Source organism: Akebia trifoliata, chromosome 13 (genome assembly GCF_017979445.1).
Source record: "Akebia trifoliata isolate Shusen 1 chromosome 13, ASM1797944v1, whole genome shotgun sequence".
Classification (NCBI taxonomy): Eukaryota; Viridiplantae; Streptophyta; class Magnoliopsida; order Ranunculales; family Lardizabalaceae; genus Akebia; species Akebia trifoliata.
Genome location: NC_141387.1, coordinates 5573808 through 5590483, shown reverse-complemented (window position 1 = coordinate 5590483; position 16676 = coordinate 5573808). Strand labels below are relative to the sequence as shown.

Here is a 16676-nt window from a genome sequence, read left to right as displayed (position 1 = left end):
TATATAATCTCTCCTATCCTACAAATTGCAATTCATAAGAAATTAAGAATTACTTAGGTGCTCATCTTCCAAGTTCTACCTGTGTTCTATGAATAATGATGAATGCAAGCTATTGGCTACATGGGTGATGTGGTAAGGGCACAGAACTATACATCTTTTTCCTGTGTATCCTGATGAAAAATACATATGGTTTTCTGTCCTTGCCATGTCAGTCGTGTACCAAAACTGATTGCATTCCTCACAACTTGTGTTCAATTTGTTTTAAGATATTTAATTATTTATCGATTAATTGATTAAGTCAAAATGATTTTTTATAAAAATTGGCCAAGTCTTTTTTGCAAAAAAAAATTCAAACAAGCAATAATTTTGCTAGGCGTGGTTGAAGAAGAAGGAAACAAAAGTGCAACTTGTTTTTTTTTGGCGTGCAATAGGGATTTTCTTAAGTCATGAAGTGCAATTGGTTATGAGTGGCGTGCAACTAGCCGGTCCCTAAATTTTACAAATAAATAGAAATTATATTGCCCCACCAAATTTTACTTACAGCACATCAATTTCTCATAAATTTGACAACAATGGCAGAAACCTAACCAGACGTTAAACTCTCCAAATGAGAAAAACCCTCCTAAGATTCCATCGTTTTTCTTCTATTTCTCTTCGCAATGCTCGACTTTATCATTTTCCGTACAACAACGGTGGATCTGAGACACCTCGTCTATCACCATCAGCAGAAGCAAGAACCTCGAAGTCCAATTCGAGCTCATTTTCTGTCACAAATCCAAGGTTCGTATCTACTTCTCTTCCTCCTCCCGAATGGATAGAACCCTTTATGGACGTATCTGATCTCATAATAAACTCTAAAAATCTTGAACCCTCACCTTGGGTTGGTCGAATCGTCGCCCTTTTAAACGATTCTCCCACCATGGAATCTAATTTAAACGATTACTGCCGAAATCTTTTGATCAAATTATCTCCAAATTTCGTTGCTTTCGTGCTAAAATCCGATAAACTAAGGCAAAACCCTGAAATTGCTTTTCGATTCTTTCGTTGGGCTGGTAAACAGAGGAATTACTCTCATAAACTCGATTCTTATGTTTCTTTGGTTGAAATTTTGATGCTTGTGGGAGATTTGGAGCGTATTAAATGCTTAGTTGGAGAGATTAAAGATGAGGGCTTTTTGATGACTGTGTCAGCTTCCAATTCTTTGATTAAGAGTTTTGGGGTTTTAGGAATGGTTGAAGAATTGTTATGGGTTTGGCGTAGAATGAAAGAAAATGGAATCGAGCCAAGTTTATTTACTTATAATTTCTTGATGGATGGATTGGTGAACTCGGTGTTTATAGAGGCGGCGGAGAGAGTTTTTGAGGTTATGGAAGGTGGGAGGGTTCCCCCTGATGTCGTCACATATAATATTATGATTAAAGGGTATTGTAAAGCGGGGAAAACCCGTAAGGCGATTGAGAAATTAAGGGAGATGGAGGTGAGAAATATTAGGCCTGATAAGATTACTTATATGACTTTGATTCAATCGTGTTATTCGGACTGTGATTTTGACTCTTGTTTGGGTCTTTTTCATGAAATGGAAGAAAAGGATTTGGAAATTCCCCCGCACGCTTATAGTTTAGTGATAGGAGGGCTCTGCAAAGACGGTAAATGCATTGAAGGATTTGCTGTTTTTGATGGTATGGTTAGGAAGGGTTGTAAGGCAAATGTGGCAATTTATACATCTTTGATTGATTCGTTTGGGAAAAGTGGGAATGGGGAGGAAGCGATGAAGCTTTTTGAGAGAATGAAGGATGAAGGGTTCGAGCCAGATGAGGTTACGTATGGTGTTATTGTTAATGTTTTATGCAAGGCAGGGAAATTGGACAAGGCTATAGAGTATTTTGAGTTGTGTAGAGAGAATGGTGTGGCAGTTAATGCTGTGTTTTATTCTAGTCTCATAGATAGTCTTGGAAAAGCTGGTAGAGTTGATGAAGCAGAGAAGCTTTTTGAAGGAATGGACAAAGGATGCACACGGGATTCTTATTGTTATAATGCACTTATTGATGCATTTGCTAAGTGTGGAAAAGTTGAAGAGGCGTTAGCGCTTTTTAAGAGAATGGCGGATGAAGGGTGTGATCAGACAGTTTACACATACACTATACTCATATATGGATTGTTCAAAGAACATAGAAATGAAGAGGCGTTGAAGTTGTGGGAGATGATGATTGATAAGGGAATCACACCCACATCTGCTTCTTTCAGGGCTCTTTCTACGGGTCTTTGTCTTTCAGGAAAGGTTGCGAGGGCTTGTAAAGTATTGGATGAGTTAGCACCAATGGGAATTATTCCCGAGACAGCGTTCGAAGATATGATCAATGTGTTGTGCAAAGCAGGCCGTGTGGAGCAAGCTTGCAAGTTGGCTGATGGGATTGTCGATAGGGGTCGTGAGATACCCGGAAGAGTTCGGTCGGTTCTAATTAATGCATTGAGAAAGGCGGGTAATGCTGACATGGCCATGAAATTGATGCATAGTAAGATTGGTATAGGTTACGACAGATGGGGTAGCGTTAAAAAGCGAGTGAAGTTCCGTATTCTCTTGGACATTTAATCCTGAGCGAGTAACTGGTGACCATATCTGTAAGCCCGACATTTTAAGGTCGATGATGGGCAATACTATTGCGAAAAGAACTAAGTTATCATTCAATTTATATGATGAATTTGACTTAAAATGTTCAGTTATTGGCCATTTACAAAAATGTGCATTCCTCTTTGTATTATATTTTGTTTTAAAGGAATCTGGGCAAGTTGAAATTGAATCACATTGATGGCTTAACTGGTCTGGAGACTTTATCTGGAGTGGGTTTGTTTGAAAATGAGTGTTTTTTTTTTATATATAGATTTTAACTCGTTTCCTGTTTTATTTTTAAGTGTAAGTCTGGATATATTTGTACCATATTTAGTGGGTGAGGAATGGTACTAACCCATGTCATGGCATCAACACTAGTTATTGGTCAATTAATTTGTATTTTAAAACTATATGTGACTAATTTTCTTCCCAGAAGTATGAAATCTTCCGTCATATAATATTTCCTGTTTATTTCTTTCCAGCTTTAGAGTCAAGAGTCTGCAAATAGAATTTCATAAATTTTCAGCAGTCTTCCAATTAGGCCATCTTATTGAAATTTTGTTTTGAGAGCTGCTATTGGCAATCCAACTTTTACTTATTACACCACAATTAAAAATAAAGAAAATAAGTGAACAGTTGAAAATAAGAGTATGTATGACAACATTTCTAAAGTTGAAGTCTAGTTTCTATTTTCTGAAATCTAGAATCTGAAATCTTATTCTGAAAAAGTTTTTGTTTATCTTTTTTAAAAGTTTCTAGTTACAAACAGAATTTTAAAACATAATGGTCATTTTGTTAATATTACCCTTTTGTAATTCTAATAAATTGTTAATCAAAAAATATAACATGTTATGCATAATGAAATCATCCATACATTTAATTTCGATTTCTAATAAATCAAACACCTTAAAAGTATTGTTTTTAAATTGAATTCATACTTGAAAAATTATATTCCAACAAGGTAATACTCAAACAATAAACAATTATGAACGATGTTTCTTAGGTTTCTATATAACAAAATTTAAATCAATAAAATGCACTTTACATTATCTTTTAAATGTTAGTTTTGCTGTAGAATTGAAACAAAAACACTACAAAAGAATTCTATTAGAACAAGGAGAAATACAAGTGGACATAATAGAGGATAGAAATCTAAAACACCAGCAACATGAATAGATTCTAGTTATATAAAAAAAAGAAGTATAAATTTAATAAACAAAATCAAAAGGAAAAGTAGATTGAGATGTGAATTACCTAATCAAAAGGAAAAGTGGAAAGACCTTGACAGCACAATTGTAGAGGTAGAAGAGAAAGGAGACGTAGAAAAGTTAAAAATAAGAGTTCTAGGGTTTGTATAAAGAAAGGATAAGTGATAAACCACCTCCATTCAGACTTTAGAAGTGTTACCAAACACACACTAGGTAAAATTTGGGATATCTATAGAAGCTCTCTCAATCGATCTACTTATAAATAATATAAAAAAAAAACTAAGTCAAACCTTGGTAACGTTTGTGTTTTAATGTGAAAAATAATTTAAGAAATTGGGTTGTAATAAGTAAAAGCTTGGGTTCCAATAGCAGCTCTCTTTATTTATTACTTTTTTGATGCATTCTACTCTTTATTTTCATAATAGTAGTAAGCCATGTATTGACTATTGATCGAAACAAGCGGGACCTACCGTAATTCATGTAAAAATAGATTTTAACAAGTCCTACTCCTCAAAATCTAACTAGGGGCATGTTCACAGGTTGAACAGATCCTTGATGGAACCATCACCTTATACATGAAAATGTGTCTACTAAGAACTGTTTTTGTTAGTTTAGACTTTAGAGTTTTTATGTTTTTGACCCATAACCTTTTTTAAGCAAAAATGAAAGGTGATGTGTTTTATGGTGTATGCATACTATGTTCTATAAATGAACGTATTCAATGGTCTTACAAAAAGGAGATTGCTTCACATAATGAAGATTTACTCTCTCCTCTTTAAGTCATTTGCAAGAAAGAAACTAACTAAGAATTTCAAGTACCTGAAATTGAAAGAACTTAAAATAAATTGTTATTAAATATTCTTAAAGATTTTATTATGGTCTTAAAAAGGGAGATTACTCCCCACGTAGGTGAGAGTTTACTCTTTACCACCTTATGCCATTGAATAGTGATGAATGCATGCGGTCTTGATATGCGGTTGGGTACGCGACTGACATGGCAAGGGCACATAATCACACATCTTTTTCTTGTGTATCATGATGAAAACAATATGTGGTTCTATGCCCTTGCCACGTCAGTTGCGTACCAAGATTGTGTGCATTCATCACGATTCTATGCCATTAGAAGAAAAAATAACTAAGCAACTTACATTACTACAAGAACTTTAAAAAAAATGCTTGAAATTAAATAAATGGAGTTAGAAGTGGGATTCAAGGGAAATTACTACATAAAAACATAAACTAAAAGTCTACAACCTACCTTAATCCCCTTTTCTTCTTCTTCCCCTTGCTCTAAGCTTTTAGGATGGGTGAGGAATATTTTATTACTCTACAAGACCTCAAGAAATAAATTTAGGAACTCCAAACTTGCCTCTCCCATTTGCTTTGGATGGATTCTTTATTTATAAGCATCAAGAAATAAATTTGACAAAATTTTAGAACTCCAAACTTGTCTCTCCTATTTGCCTGAGATAGATTCTCTATTTATAGGTTCAAAGGAGATATTTGGGGATATAAACATCTAATTTCCTTAATTTCAAAATATTCCCGAGAATATCTCAATGAATGACCTCCAATACCCTCAAATAATTTGCCATTGATGGTCTTTGCATCTCCCTTGAGTTTTACCAATCACGATCATCAGGAAGTAGAGATGTCAAAACACTTAAGAGTTCTAGAAATTTTTTTGTAAATGGGCAACAGTGTCCATAACTTTGAATGTGGCCAAACTCTATTAAATTGGATAGCAATGGCATTCAATTTGTCGGTTTAGAGGTCAATTACATGGATAAAGTCTCGACAAACTTGAGGTAGGACAGGTCATTATGCACAAGTTTAAATGATTATCTTAGATTGGCAAAATGGTCTGTCATTTTAACTTCGTCAATTTACAAGGATTTATTGGATAATGACTTTGAGTTTAAAATAATAGAATGAGCTTAAAGGACAATTTATCTTAATTGTGTCTCAACAAAATGAGGGCAAAGGGGTAATTGGCTCTTTATAGGGATCAAGGATGACCAGGAGTCAAGAGTAGAAGAAAAATACAATTACCAAAAGATCATAGTTGAAAAAATTAATGAAGACTTGATACATGGGCAAAACTGTCAAGTATTTAAGTTTTCTTAAGGAAAAAACAATTAAGGGAAGAATTAAAAGATAATTTTCCTAAACAAATCTAGAGCACTCATGTGCATAAATCCCAACAAAACTACCTAACCAAATGGGCCATGGGTGAATGAAGTTTTGAGCAAAATTATATTTGTTGATGGCTTACCCAAGGTTCTGAACAAAAAATAGCTAAGGTCATGACTGACTTACAACCCAGAGGAAACATGTCTTAGGCATAGGTGACCCACGACCAAACTTATCAAAAGTTTTTAAAAATAGATTTTAAAGACGTGGGCACCACTAGATTAAATTGAAGATTTGAATTAAGCTTTTCTTATTGGGGTGTCTACATTACCCAAAAAAAAAAATCTTTTTGATATTTTAAATGAAAAAATATCATATAAAATTAGATCATTTATTTTAAATTAATATATAAATTTTAATTTTACATAAATCCTAATCTTTGTAATACATTGATGTTTGCACATATCGCCAACTAATAAAGTGTAATAAAAATAAAAGACTAATGATAAAATGATACGTTGACACATGCAAGTTGACGTGGCAAGTCCACAGAATCGTAGTTTTTTTTCCTTGTGTATCCCCAAGAAAAAGATCTATGGTTATGTGCTCCTGCCACTTTATGCAATAGCATGTCATTTTATCACGACTCAAAATAAAAGTATGATTTACTCATGATCGATAAATCACTCAAAGTATTTGAGATTAAGATTTTTTTTTTAAATTATTTTCTTAGAAAAAAATTTCCTCATTTCTCAGCCGTGTTTTTGGAAGCCGTGGGTCAGATCTGGTTGGAGAAAGGAACCCATGGCCATGTTTATTTGGCGCAAGCATATATGGTGTAGAAAAGCTTCGACTTTTCTGTCCCCAAAAGTAAAAAAGAAGCAAAATAAAATGAGAGTGAGATGAAATTATATTTTCCATACCAGAGCTTCATTCTCACGTGTGGGCTCACTTGTGCTTTTCTTTTAAACATCACACGTGTGATCTTCTCTGCACGAGTATACAGATGCCCTGCACGTACCACATCTGACATCTGATGCTAACAATTTTAATTTCAGAGAAAATTTTGTCTAAAAAAAGGAAAATTTTCACCAAATTTCTTTCGAAAACGACAAAAAATTTGTACGAAAGATTAAAAAAAAAAATCACTCTAGACAAAACAGTGACTCTAAAAAATTTAGACCTAATAATACAGTCAACATGTATAACCTTTAAGAAGAAATCTGAGCCGTTGAAAGGAGACAACCTTGAGATTCGACGACACCTTGTGGAAAGAAAGCCTGGAAATACCGACATAGAAAGCTGATATGTCGGACGTGATTTTAATGCTTTTTCATTCCCGACCCACACCAGCTCACGACACGTGTCTTGTCTTTGAAGTAAGATCCTCTTGCCTCCAAGGGGACCACTGTTGAGTTTCTGCGAGACATCCAACATGTGAGGGTAAATTAGGAATGTGTCGTCCACGTCACTTCAAGGAGGGTACCGTAAACTAAAAGCTTGACGACATGTCAGCCAAAGCAAACGAGTGTGGGGACCACGAAACATACTTTTTTTTTTTATCATTTTCCCATGTAATTACCTGTATTTTAGAAGATTTGGATTCTTGTGAGGGAGAAGATGCCCACCATTTATGGAAATATTTCTTATAGTCCACTAACTTTCATTATTTCACTTTTGACCTTGAGTTATGAGTTATGAGTTATGATCCTTAACTATTTAGGTAATAGTATTATAGTACTATAGCTGGTGGATATTAAATGTATGTCCCCTTGATAATGACATGTACTTTACATTAAATTTTATTTTAATTAGTTAGATAATAGATGTATGAATATTTGACCATGTTGGGTGGGGTACCAAATATTTTCTAGTTTCAACCACCTTTTCTTCGTTCCTTTGATCAATTACAATTTACAGGTTTCAATAATATATGCAATTGCACTCTAACAATCAAGTTGATAGAAATTTTAATAAAATTATTTATATAATTTATAATTCATCTATAATGCTTTATATAATTTTTAAAAATCTATAAATATATCATATTTTATTATAAATATATCACCTTCAAATATTTGAAGGCGTGGTCTTTTTCAAAGCTTCGTGCAAGTTCTTGTCACATGGTGGACGTATATGATATTCGATTGTGGTATCGTAATTCATCTAATTGTAAGAATAAATTTTTTTTATTGATTAGCTGAGATTTTTGTCTCTCCTTATAACTTACTTCAAAGTAGTTATAACAAAAGTTTTCTACTAAAATCCTCGATAACCCTTGTGGAATAAAAGATGAGCCCCTAATTACATAAAATCTCTTGCTATGTGATCCAACATGTAAGAACACATGTTTCTTAGTTTATACATTTAATTTTTTTACTTATTACATCGAATGTGTAAAATATTTGTTCTAAACATATACCATGAAAGTCTTGATTTTGAGGTGATAGATTTTGATTTTCTCAGAGTATAATCAAGAACTAAAATTCTATTTTACAATGGGTTAATTTATTTTAAACGGTTGATGTTTTCAAATGTTGATGGTGTTATTTGTGACCCTAGTTGGGCATTAGATGACGCTTGTGTTGTACGATATATATTTTTAATTGGCTGCTAAGATGCTTCATGCAAATTGAGAGTGCCTCAAAATGTAAATAGGTTTGGAGGACATATATTATATTTTCACCATTTCTTTCTCGCCAAAGATATCTCTAATCTCTTTATAAGTATTTTTTTTTCTTAAGTAAAAATTATCACCGACGAAGAGTGCACTTGATTTTTTTTCATCATCTTAATCTAGTCTTCGTTAAATGAATATTTACTTTTCCTACACACTTTTTAGGAAGTAATGAACACCATTATTCGAGCTTCCACAAATGTTACTTTGCAGACTAATCAAGAACTAAAATTCTATTTTACAATGGGTTAATTTATTTTGAACGGTTGATGTTTTCAAATGTTGATGGTGTTATTTGTGACCCTAGTTGGGCATTAGATGACGCTTGTGTTGTACGATATATATTTTAATTGGCTGCTAAGATGCTTCATGCAAATTGAGAGTGCCTCAAAATGTAAATAGGTTTGGAGGACATATATTATATTTTCACCATTTCTTTCTCGCCAAAGATATCTCTAATCTCTTTATAAGTATTTTTTTTTCTTAAGTAAAAATTATCACCGACGAAGAGTGCACTTGATTTTTTTTCATCATCTTAATCTAGTCTTCGTTAAATGAATATTTACTTTTCCTACACACTTTTTAGGAAGTAATGAACACCATTATTCGAACTTCCACAAATGTTACTTTGCAGACTAATCAAGAACTAAAATTCTATTTTACAATGGGTTAATTTATTTTGAACGGTTGATGTTTTCAAATGTTGATGGTGTTATTTGTGACCCTAGTTGGGCATTAGATGACGCTTGTGTTGTACGATATATATTTTTAATTGGCTGCTAAGATGCTTCATGCAAATTGAGAGTGCCTCAAAATGTAAATAGGTTTGGAGGACATATATTATATTTTCACCATTTCTTTCTCGCCAAAGATATCTCTAATCTCTTTATAAGTATTTTTTTTTCTTAAGTAAAAATTATCACCGACGAAGAGTGCACTTGATTTTTTTTCATCATCTTAATCTAGCCTTCGTTAAATGAATATTTACTTTTCCTACACACTTTTTAGGAAGTAATGAACACCATTATTCGAGCTTCCACAAATGTTACTTTGCAGACTAATCAAGAACTAAAATTCTATTTTACAATGGGTTAATTTATTTTGAACGGTTGATGTTTTCAAATGTTGATGGTGTTATTTGTGACCCTAGTTGGGCATTAGATGACGCTTGTGTTGTACGATATATATTTTTAATTGGCTGCTAAGATGCTTCATGCAAATTGAGAGTGCCTCAAAATGTAAATAGGTTTGGAGGACATATATTATATTTTCACCATTTCTTTCTCGCCAAAGATATCTCTAATCTCTTTATAAGTATTTTTTTTTCTTAAGTAAAAATTATCACCGACGAAGAGTGCACTTGATTTTTTTTCATCATCTTAATCTAGTCTTCGTTAAATGAATATTTACTTTTCCTACACACTTTTTAGGAAGTAATGAACACCATTATTCGAGCTTCCACAAATGTTACTTTGCAGACTAATCAAGAACTAAAATTCTATTTTACAATGGGTTAATTTATTTTGAACGGTTGATGTTTTCAAATGTTGATGATGTTATTTGTGACCCTAGTTGGACATTAGATGACGCTTGTGTTGTACGATATATATTTTTAATTGGCTGCTAAGATGCTTCATGCAAATTGAGAGTGCCTCAAAATGTAAATAGGTTTGGAGGACATATATTATATTTTCACCATTTCTTTCTCGCCAAAGATATCTCTAATCTCTTTATAAGTATTTTTTTTTCTTAAGTAAAAATTATCACCGACGAAGAGTGCACTTGATTTTTTTTCATCATCTTAATCTAGTCTTCGTTAAATGAATATTTACTTTTCCTACACACTTTTTAGGAAGTAATGAACACCATTATTCGAACTTCCACAAATGTTACTTTGCAGACTAATAATAATTTAACACTCTTTTTAAAACCCCCCTCCCCCTCCCCCTCTCCCTCCCAATACGTTATCTGATTTAGTAATTATAAAATCATAAATATATTTTTTGTGTATCCCAAAGCAAATGATCTACGATTTTGTGATGGGTGCGTATGAAAAAAGAGCATCAAATAATCATGACTACTTTGCGATGTGTTGGACAAGCTAGATAAAGCTGACTATAATGATTTTAAAATGTAATAATTTTTATATAGGTATCAATCCAACTGGATAAGTAACAGACTTAGGTCATTTTTATTTTTCAAAGCTTAGATCCATGCCCCTAAGTCCACCTTTATCTGGGAGCCCCATAATGTATTATTATTTTATCATTAAATAAAGAGTAGACTAGAAATCCAAGTCTCACTTTTCAACTTCCATGGGATACATACTCACATAACTCACATGCCCTCTCTCTCTCTCTCTCTCTCTCTCTCTCTCTCTCTCTCTTCTTTTGCTTTAATTTTTCTCTTTCTCAGACAGAAGTGAAGGGTTCTTCAACCTTTTTATGATGGCTTAAAAAAACCCTGAAAGAACCAAGAACCCATCACTCTCTCTCTCTCTCTCTCTCGGGGGGTGTGTGTGTGTGGCTACCTATATTTCCTTGTACCTTAGTGGGGTTTGGGTTTTGTTAAATTAGTGATGAAAGAGAAGTTTTAAAGGAGAATGGGTGAAGATAGCTGGACCTTATTACAGCCATCAACAGCTCCTCTATATGTGCAAAGAGAGGAAGAACATTGGAGGCATTTTGATAACTCTGTAAATGCTGTTTCTTTTGGGTTCGTTGCTACTGCTATTCTTATTTCCATGTTTCTCATTATGGCCATCTTCGAGCGTTTTCTCAGGCCCAGATCATCAACTTCTTTAACATCTTCTGGAGATCATATTCATGGGGATCTCGAGGCACAGTTGGGTCGTTTCAATGCCAAGCTTGGTCACCCATCACCCAAGGTAATCTCTCTCCCTCTCTACTTCTTTCTTTCTTTTTCTTACGGAACTGCCCCTTTATTACTGTTTTATTTTCATAATGATCATTAAGTATAATAAGCCATATTTTTTTTACATTATTTTCTTCCTTCTTGTGCAATTATAACTATTTCTGTAATTTATCTGCAAACTGGTGACTAAAATTATTACTTCTGCATACACTGTTGACGAAATAACTTTCATGGATTCGTTATTTTGTTTCTTTATGTTAGTCTGTTATATTCTTCCATAGTAATGGGTAGTTTTGTCTTTTCAGTAGAATAGTTTTTTTTTTTACTTTTTGGTTGAATATTTAACGGTAAATACGTGATACTTCCAAGTCCACAAGAACCCTTTTTCATCTTTCTTACCTTCTTTTTTTATTCCTTTTCCAGAGTTGGAATTTTTTTTTTTTTTTAAATTAGGTGGTTTCAATGCAAAATGCCAAAGTGACTTCTTAGGACACTGCATTCGCCACTGAACTGACGTGGATTTGTGCACAGAGCCATAGATGCATTTCCTCGCGATACAAGTGAAAAGCATCTGTGGTGGATCCACTAAGTCTATGATTAATCCCTATTGATGGGCCCATAACCAAAACGTAGTTTGATTGGTGATGCCTTGGTGGTCAATATTAATTTTAGCATAATGTGGGGTTAATTTTAGTTGAAATTGCATATCTTCATCTTCGTTTGTTTCCTATCTATAAGATTTCACTTTGTCGGGTCAAAGTCCATGGCGACGTTCTATTTGTATAAATCAAAAAACTGTCGACATGAGCAAAGTTCCATGTGCAACCTTTCTTACATGTTGGTTACATGTAGGCAAGATGTCACGGCCAATTTAATCATTTTGTCCATGCACTTAATCAGAGAATTGTGCCCATCATCGTTTTGTTTACGGATCCTAGGCCCACACATATTCATGAGTCGAGAGGATTTAGGAGAAAAGCCTTTAAAGAATTTAAGGGAATTTTCTTTGAGGATTTTCTGGTGTGTTGGGACTCTATTTGTAATTTACATGTTCCTTAGTCGTTTTGTTTTCACTCTTTGATGAGTTTTGTCTAGTTGGGGCCGTCTTGTCCCCTTGTCTAATAAAATTTCAACTTAACAAAAAATATTTGCAAATTCAACTCATACGAATATGTTTATTTTTATTTTTGTCATGAGATTCGGCAAATCAAATAGTAATTAAATAATGTATTTTTTTTTTTTTTTAGAAATTCGATTATGCCACTTATGTAAGCACATCTAGAATTTTTTCTAGTTAACTCTTAATTTTTAACATTATAGTTGTATTTAGCAAGCTTGAATTATATATATGTACAAGTGAATCAAACTAGGGAACCAAGAAAAGAATTCTCTCTACCTACCTCTATGAAAATTCAAACCAAACAAAACACCAATGAATCAGGTAACATCGGTCCAACCCCAAGGGGTTGGCCTAGTGGCAAGCCGAGCCTTGATAAGATCCTCATAAAGAGTTGGTCAAGTGTTCATAACCCCACGAAGCTATGAATTTCTTGGGGCTACCCTCCAAGGTCCGGTTGACCATCAACTCAACCTGTTACACGTAGGACTTCCCGAGGGGGCGGGGTGTGTGACTGCGGGATTTGTCCTACCCGAAGCGTGGGGATACCCACAATATTAAAAAAAAACCTCAGTCCAATGTATTAGTTGAGTCGGGTATACGATACCCGACCAAGTAGAGTCAACTAGGCATCCAGCACCAGTGGACCACCAATGCACATGGTGATGTTGGAAAATACTAATAAATTATTTCTTGATTACAGCTATTCATCTATAGGTAATTGTGTTATTTCTTTTTTTTCTTCCCAACAATTCCTGCCTTGGTTATGTTGAATATGAACCAATTAAGTATAAAAAATACAGAACTATGGATGATGTACCACAAAGAAGTCAGCAACACAGCATATCGAAATATCAAATTTGTCTAGGTCAACGTGTCTATGGAGTCACATATCATACAGCTATTGACAGTTGACACATGTCATCACCAGAGCTATGATACGTTATAAAGTGCAGTGGGGCTCACCATCATCAATGCTCCCTACTTCTATAACATATGGGTGACTTGCCAACTCAAGTACATTCAATTGGTGTGGCCACCTTTTAGTATGGGCAGGCCTTCCAGCCCAAGGAATCACCACCAAAAAAAATATTGATTTGGTACTTCCCTGTCTAAGTTGTGTCCACTAAGCCAAAAGTATATTTAATTTGTCTCCTTTTTTTCATTTTTTCTTAGAAAACTCATGAAATAAGATTGTTATCTTAGCCTCCAACATCTTATGTCCTAACGATTGTATTAAGAAATGCAAAATCAATTCCTTACGTCAGTTGCTGTGTCTTAATTTCTAAATTAAAACAAAGAAAGAAAAATCATTACTAAAACCTAATTGTTTTAGAGTCGAGATCTCATAAGGTGTCCTACTGCTATAGATAGGAACTGACACGATTTTATTAGGAAATAAACTCATTGGGCTGCATGAACGGCTTGATTAGGAGCCCGAGGTGTTTTAAACACCAACTAAAGCATGCCATCTGGTAGGGATGTACATTTTACCCAAAACCCATTACCCGAACTAGAAAAGTGGACCAAACCCAGGCCAAACTCGAATGGATTTAGACCAAATTGAAATCGAGAAAAATCGATTCGAGTCTGGGTTGGTCTCTTGAAAACTAGACTGAACCCAAATTGAACGGAAATAGGACCTGAAAATCGAGTTATTATAATATGTTTATTTTTATTACTTTTAGCACAAATGCTACCTTGTTGAGTTGGTGAGACGTGGTTCTACCACATCTTTGGTGAGACTCCCTTAGAACCCACTTTTGTTTAAAAATATTTCAAATTCAAATATTTGAATTTCAGTTTTACCTAAATCCGGAACCAAAGAATACCCAAACCTGAAAGTTTAGGGTCAGTCTTGGTTTTAACCTTACTCAGACCGAACCCAAAATTTTGATTCGGGTTTACCCAAATGTACATCCCTACCACCTAGACATTTATCCTATTTTATAGGAATGAGTCACCGTATTGGATCCTGAGTCATTGTTTTGATGGAATCATTACTTTACTTGAATTGACAATGAGACTGACTGTGCTTTATGAAATTGAATGTTGGATAATTAGAAATAATCTGTTAATAGATTGAACTTAGTAAAGATGAGTATGATGAGTTGGGGGTAGGGATGTACATTAGGGTAAACCCAAACCAAATTAAAATTTCAGGTTCAGTCCGGGTTTAACATCCAACGGTTAAAACCGAGACCAAACCGAGTTTTCGGGTACTCTTCGGTTCTGAGTTTAGGTAGATCTGAAATTCAAATATTTGAATTTGAAATAAGACCAAACCGATTTTTTGGGTATTCTTTAGTTCCGGATTCGGGTAGAATTGAAATTCAAATATATAAATTTGAAATATTTTTAAACAAAAGTGAGTTCTAAGGGAGTTGAACCAAAGATGTTGTAGAACCACGACATCCGACCAACTCACCAAGTTAGTATTTGTGCTAAAAGTAATGAAAATAAATATATTATTATAACTCGGTTTTCGGGTCCTATTTCGGTTCGGGTTCAGTCCGGGTTTCAAGGGGGCAACCCAATCTTGCACTGATTTTTCTCGGTTTCGGTTCGGTCTAAACCCATTACAGTTCTATCCAATTTTTCCATCTAGGTAACGGGTTTTGGGTATAATGTACATCCCTAGTTGGGGGAGTTAAATGACCAAGAAAGATAAAATTAGAAGTAAATGCATTAATGAAAATGTAGTTGTAGTTAAGTCATAATCGACTTAGTGTTGGGTCATTTGCAATGAAGGTCGATTAAAATTTCAATTAGAAGTAACATGCAAGTTGAAGGTTTTAATTGAATGTCATAACAAAAACTATGGTTGTATATAGAATTGAACCGACGAAAAAGTTCCTTCAACCCGCCCCAAACTTTGGAATATGACTTCAATTATGATGTTTAGAGATTCATTTGTGATCCTCTTCCACAGAAATCTAGACACTTTTCTTCTATTGGTTTTCTCTTTATAGATCATTTTTCTGTGGATAGTATTGCTTTGTCTACCACAAAAAATTTTGATCATGCTTAGATTGGTATAAACACGATTCAAAGTTTCGTGTATTTTCATAATGTTTTGGCCAATATTGGAACGAAACATTATTTGAGCTGTCTCAGAATGTATCAAAATATTTGGGTCAAGACCATCTCGATTTTTTTCCTGACATATGGTGCAGATTTACATGGACTCAAATCGTTCATGATTCATAATTGCATCTTGTTGCAAGATGAATCCTAAACTCTGTCTATATTCTCCTTTTCTTTTCTTGCTTTTATTATCGTAGATGCCGGTGTATGCTAGAGATGTGTCAGTGTTGATGCCAGGAGAAGATATCCCTACCTTCATTGCACACCCAGCTCCCGTGCCATGCTCGCCAGTACGTGTCTCATGGCCTCATCATCAACATAACCATTTTCCCAATTCAATCTCAAACTGACACACCATGAACATGGACTCGATTACTCAAAAAGACGAGAATTTTCTTGAAGATATACCCAATGAAGCACCTATGTCTTTTATTATTTGAGATTTAAGTCGAATTTTCCTAAGTATAAATGCTCTTAGTTTGTATATATTGCTGTCATTTTGGCCAGTTGGCATTAGCTATGGTGAGATCATATTGAACTCCGAATATTGACCCAGGAATCTCATAATTTTCTTGCGGGTTTTCTAGTTGTTCCTAGGGTTCTTTGAATGGGTTTGAGTTCTTGTCCTATCATATAGAATTGCTTCTCTTTCTTGTAAAAAAATTGAACACAATTAGTTTCAGAATGAGAAGAGAGTAATATGTTCTGTTGTTTATAGATTAGTATATTTTCTTCTTAATTTCATTAGATAATGTGCAGTCGAAACAAGGGGACACAAAGAGCGACTTAGGATTTCTTATGATGAATGGATCTAAAATGATGTCAATGTCTAAGGGTTGTCGATGTGGGTCTCAAGAATCTGAAATCAGATTTGATGATTAACCCATGGAAACAATGCAAGATAAAACAAATCTTGATGTATTTTTTTCTTGAGTATTTACTCTAAATCAAACCAAAGCAAGAAGGAACTAA

At 34.1% G+C, this 16676-nt stretch overlaps 2 protein-coding genes across 2 annotated transcripts; both read left to right on the top strand.

Moving 5' to 3' along the window:
- Positions 1–556: 556 nt before the first annotated feature.
- On the top strand, positions 557–2801 carry LOC147387519 (Pentatricopeptide repeat (PPR-like) superfamily protein). The gene has a single exon (XM_086421187.1). The coding sequence runs from the start codon at positions 608–610 to the stop codon at positions 2588–2590; it is 1983 nt and encodes a 660-aa protein (XP_086277313.1). The 5' UTR covers positions 557–607; the 3' UTR covers positions 2591–2801.
- An 8126-nt stretch (positions 2802–10927) lies between these two features.
- On the top strand, positions 10928–16421 carry LOC147387518 (uncharacterized). Its single transcript, XM_086421672.1, has 2 exons — positions 10928–11513; positions 15902–16421. Exons 1-2 carry the CDS (start codon positions 11229–11231, stop codon positions 16052–16054), a joined length of 438 nt encoding a protein of 145 aa, XP_086277798.1. The 5' UTR covers positions 10928–11228; the 3' UTR covers positions 16055–16421.
- The last annotated feature ends 255 nt before the right edge of the window (positions 16422–16676 follow it).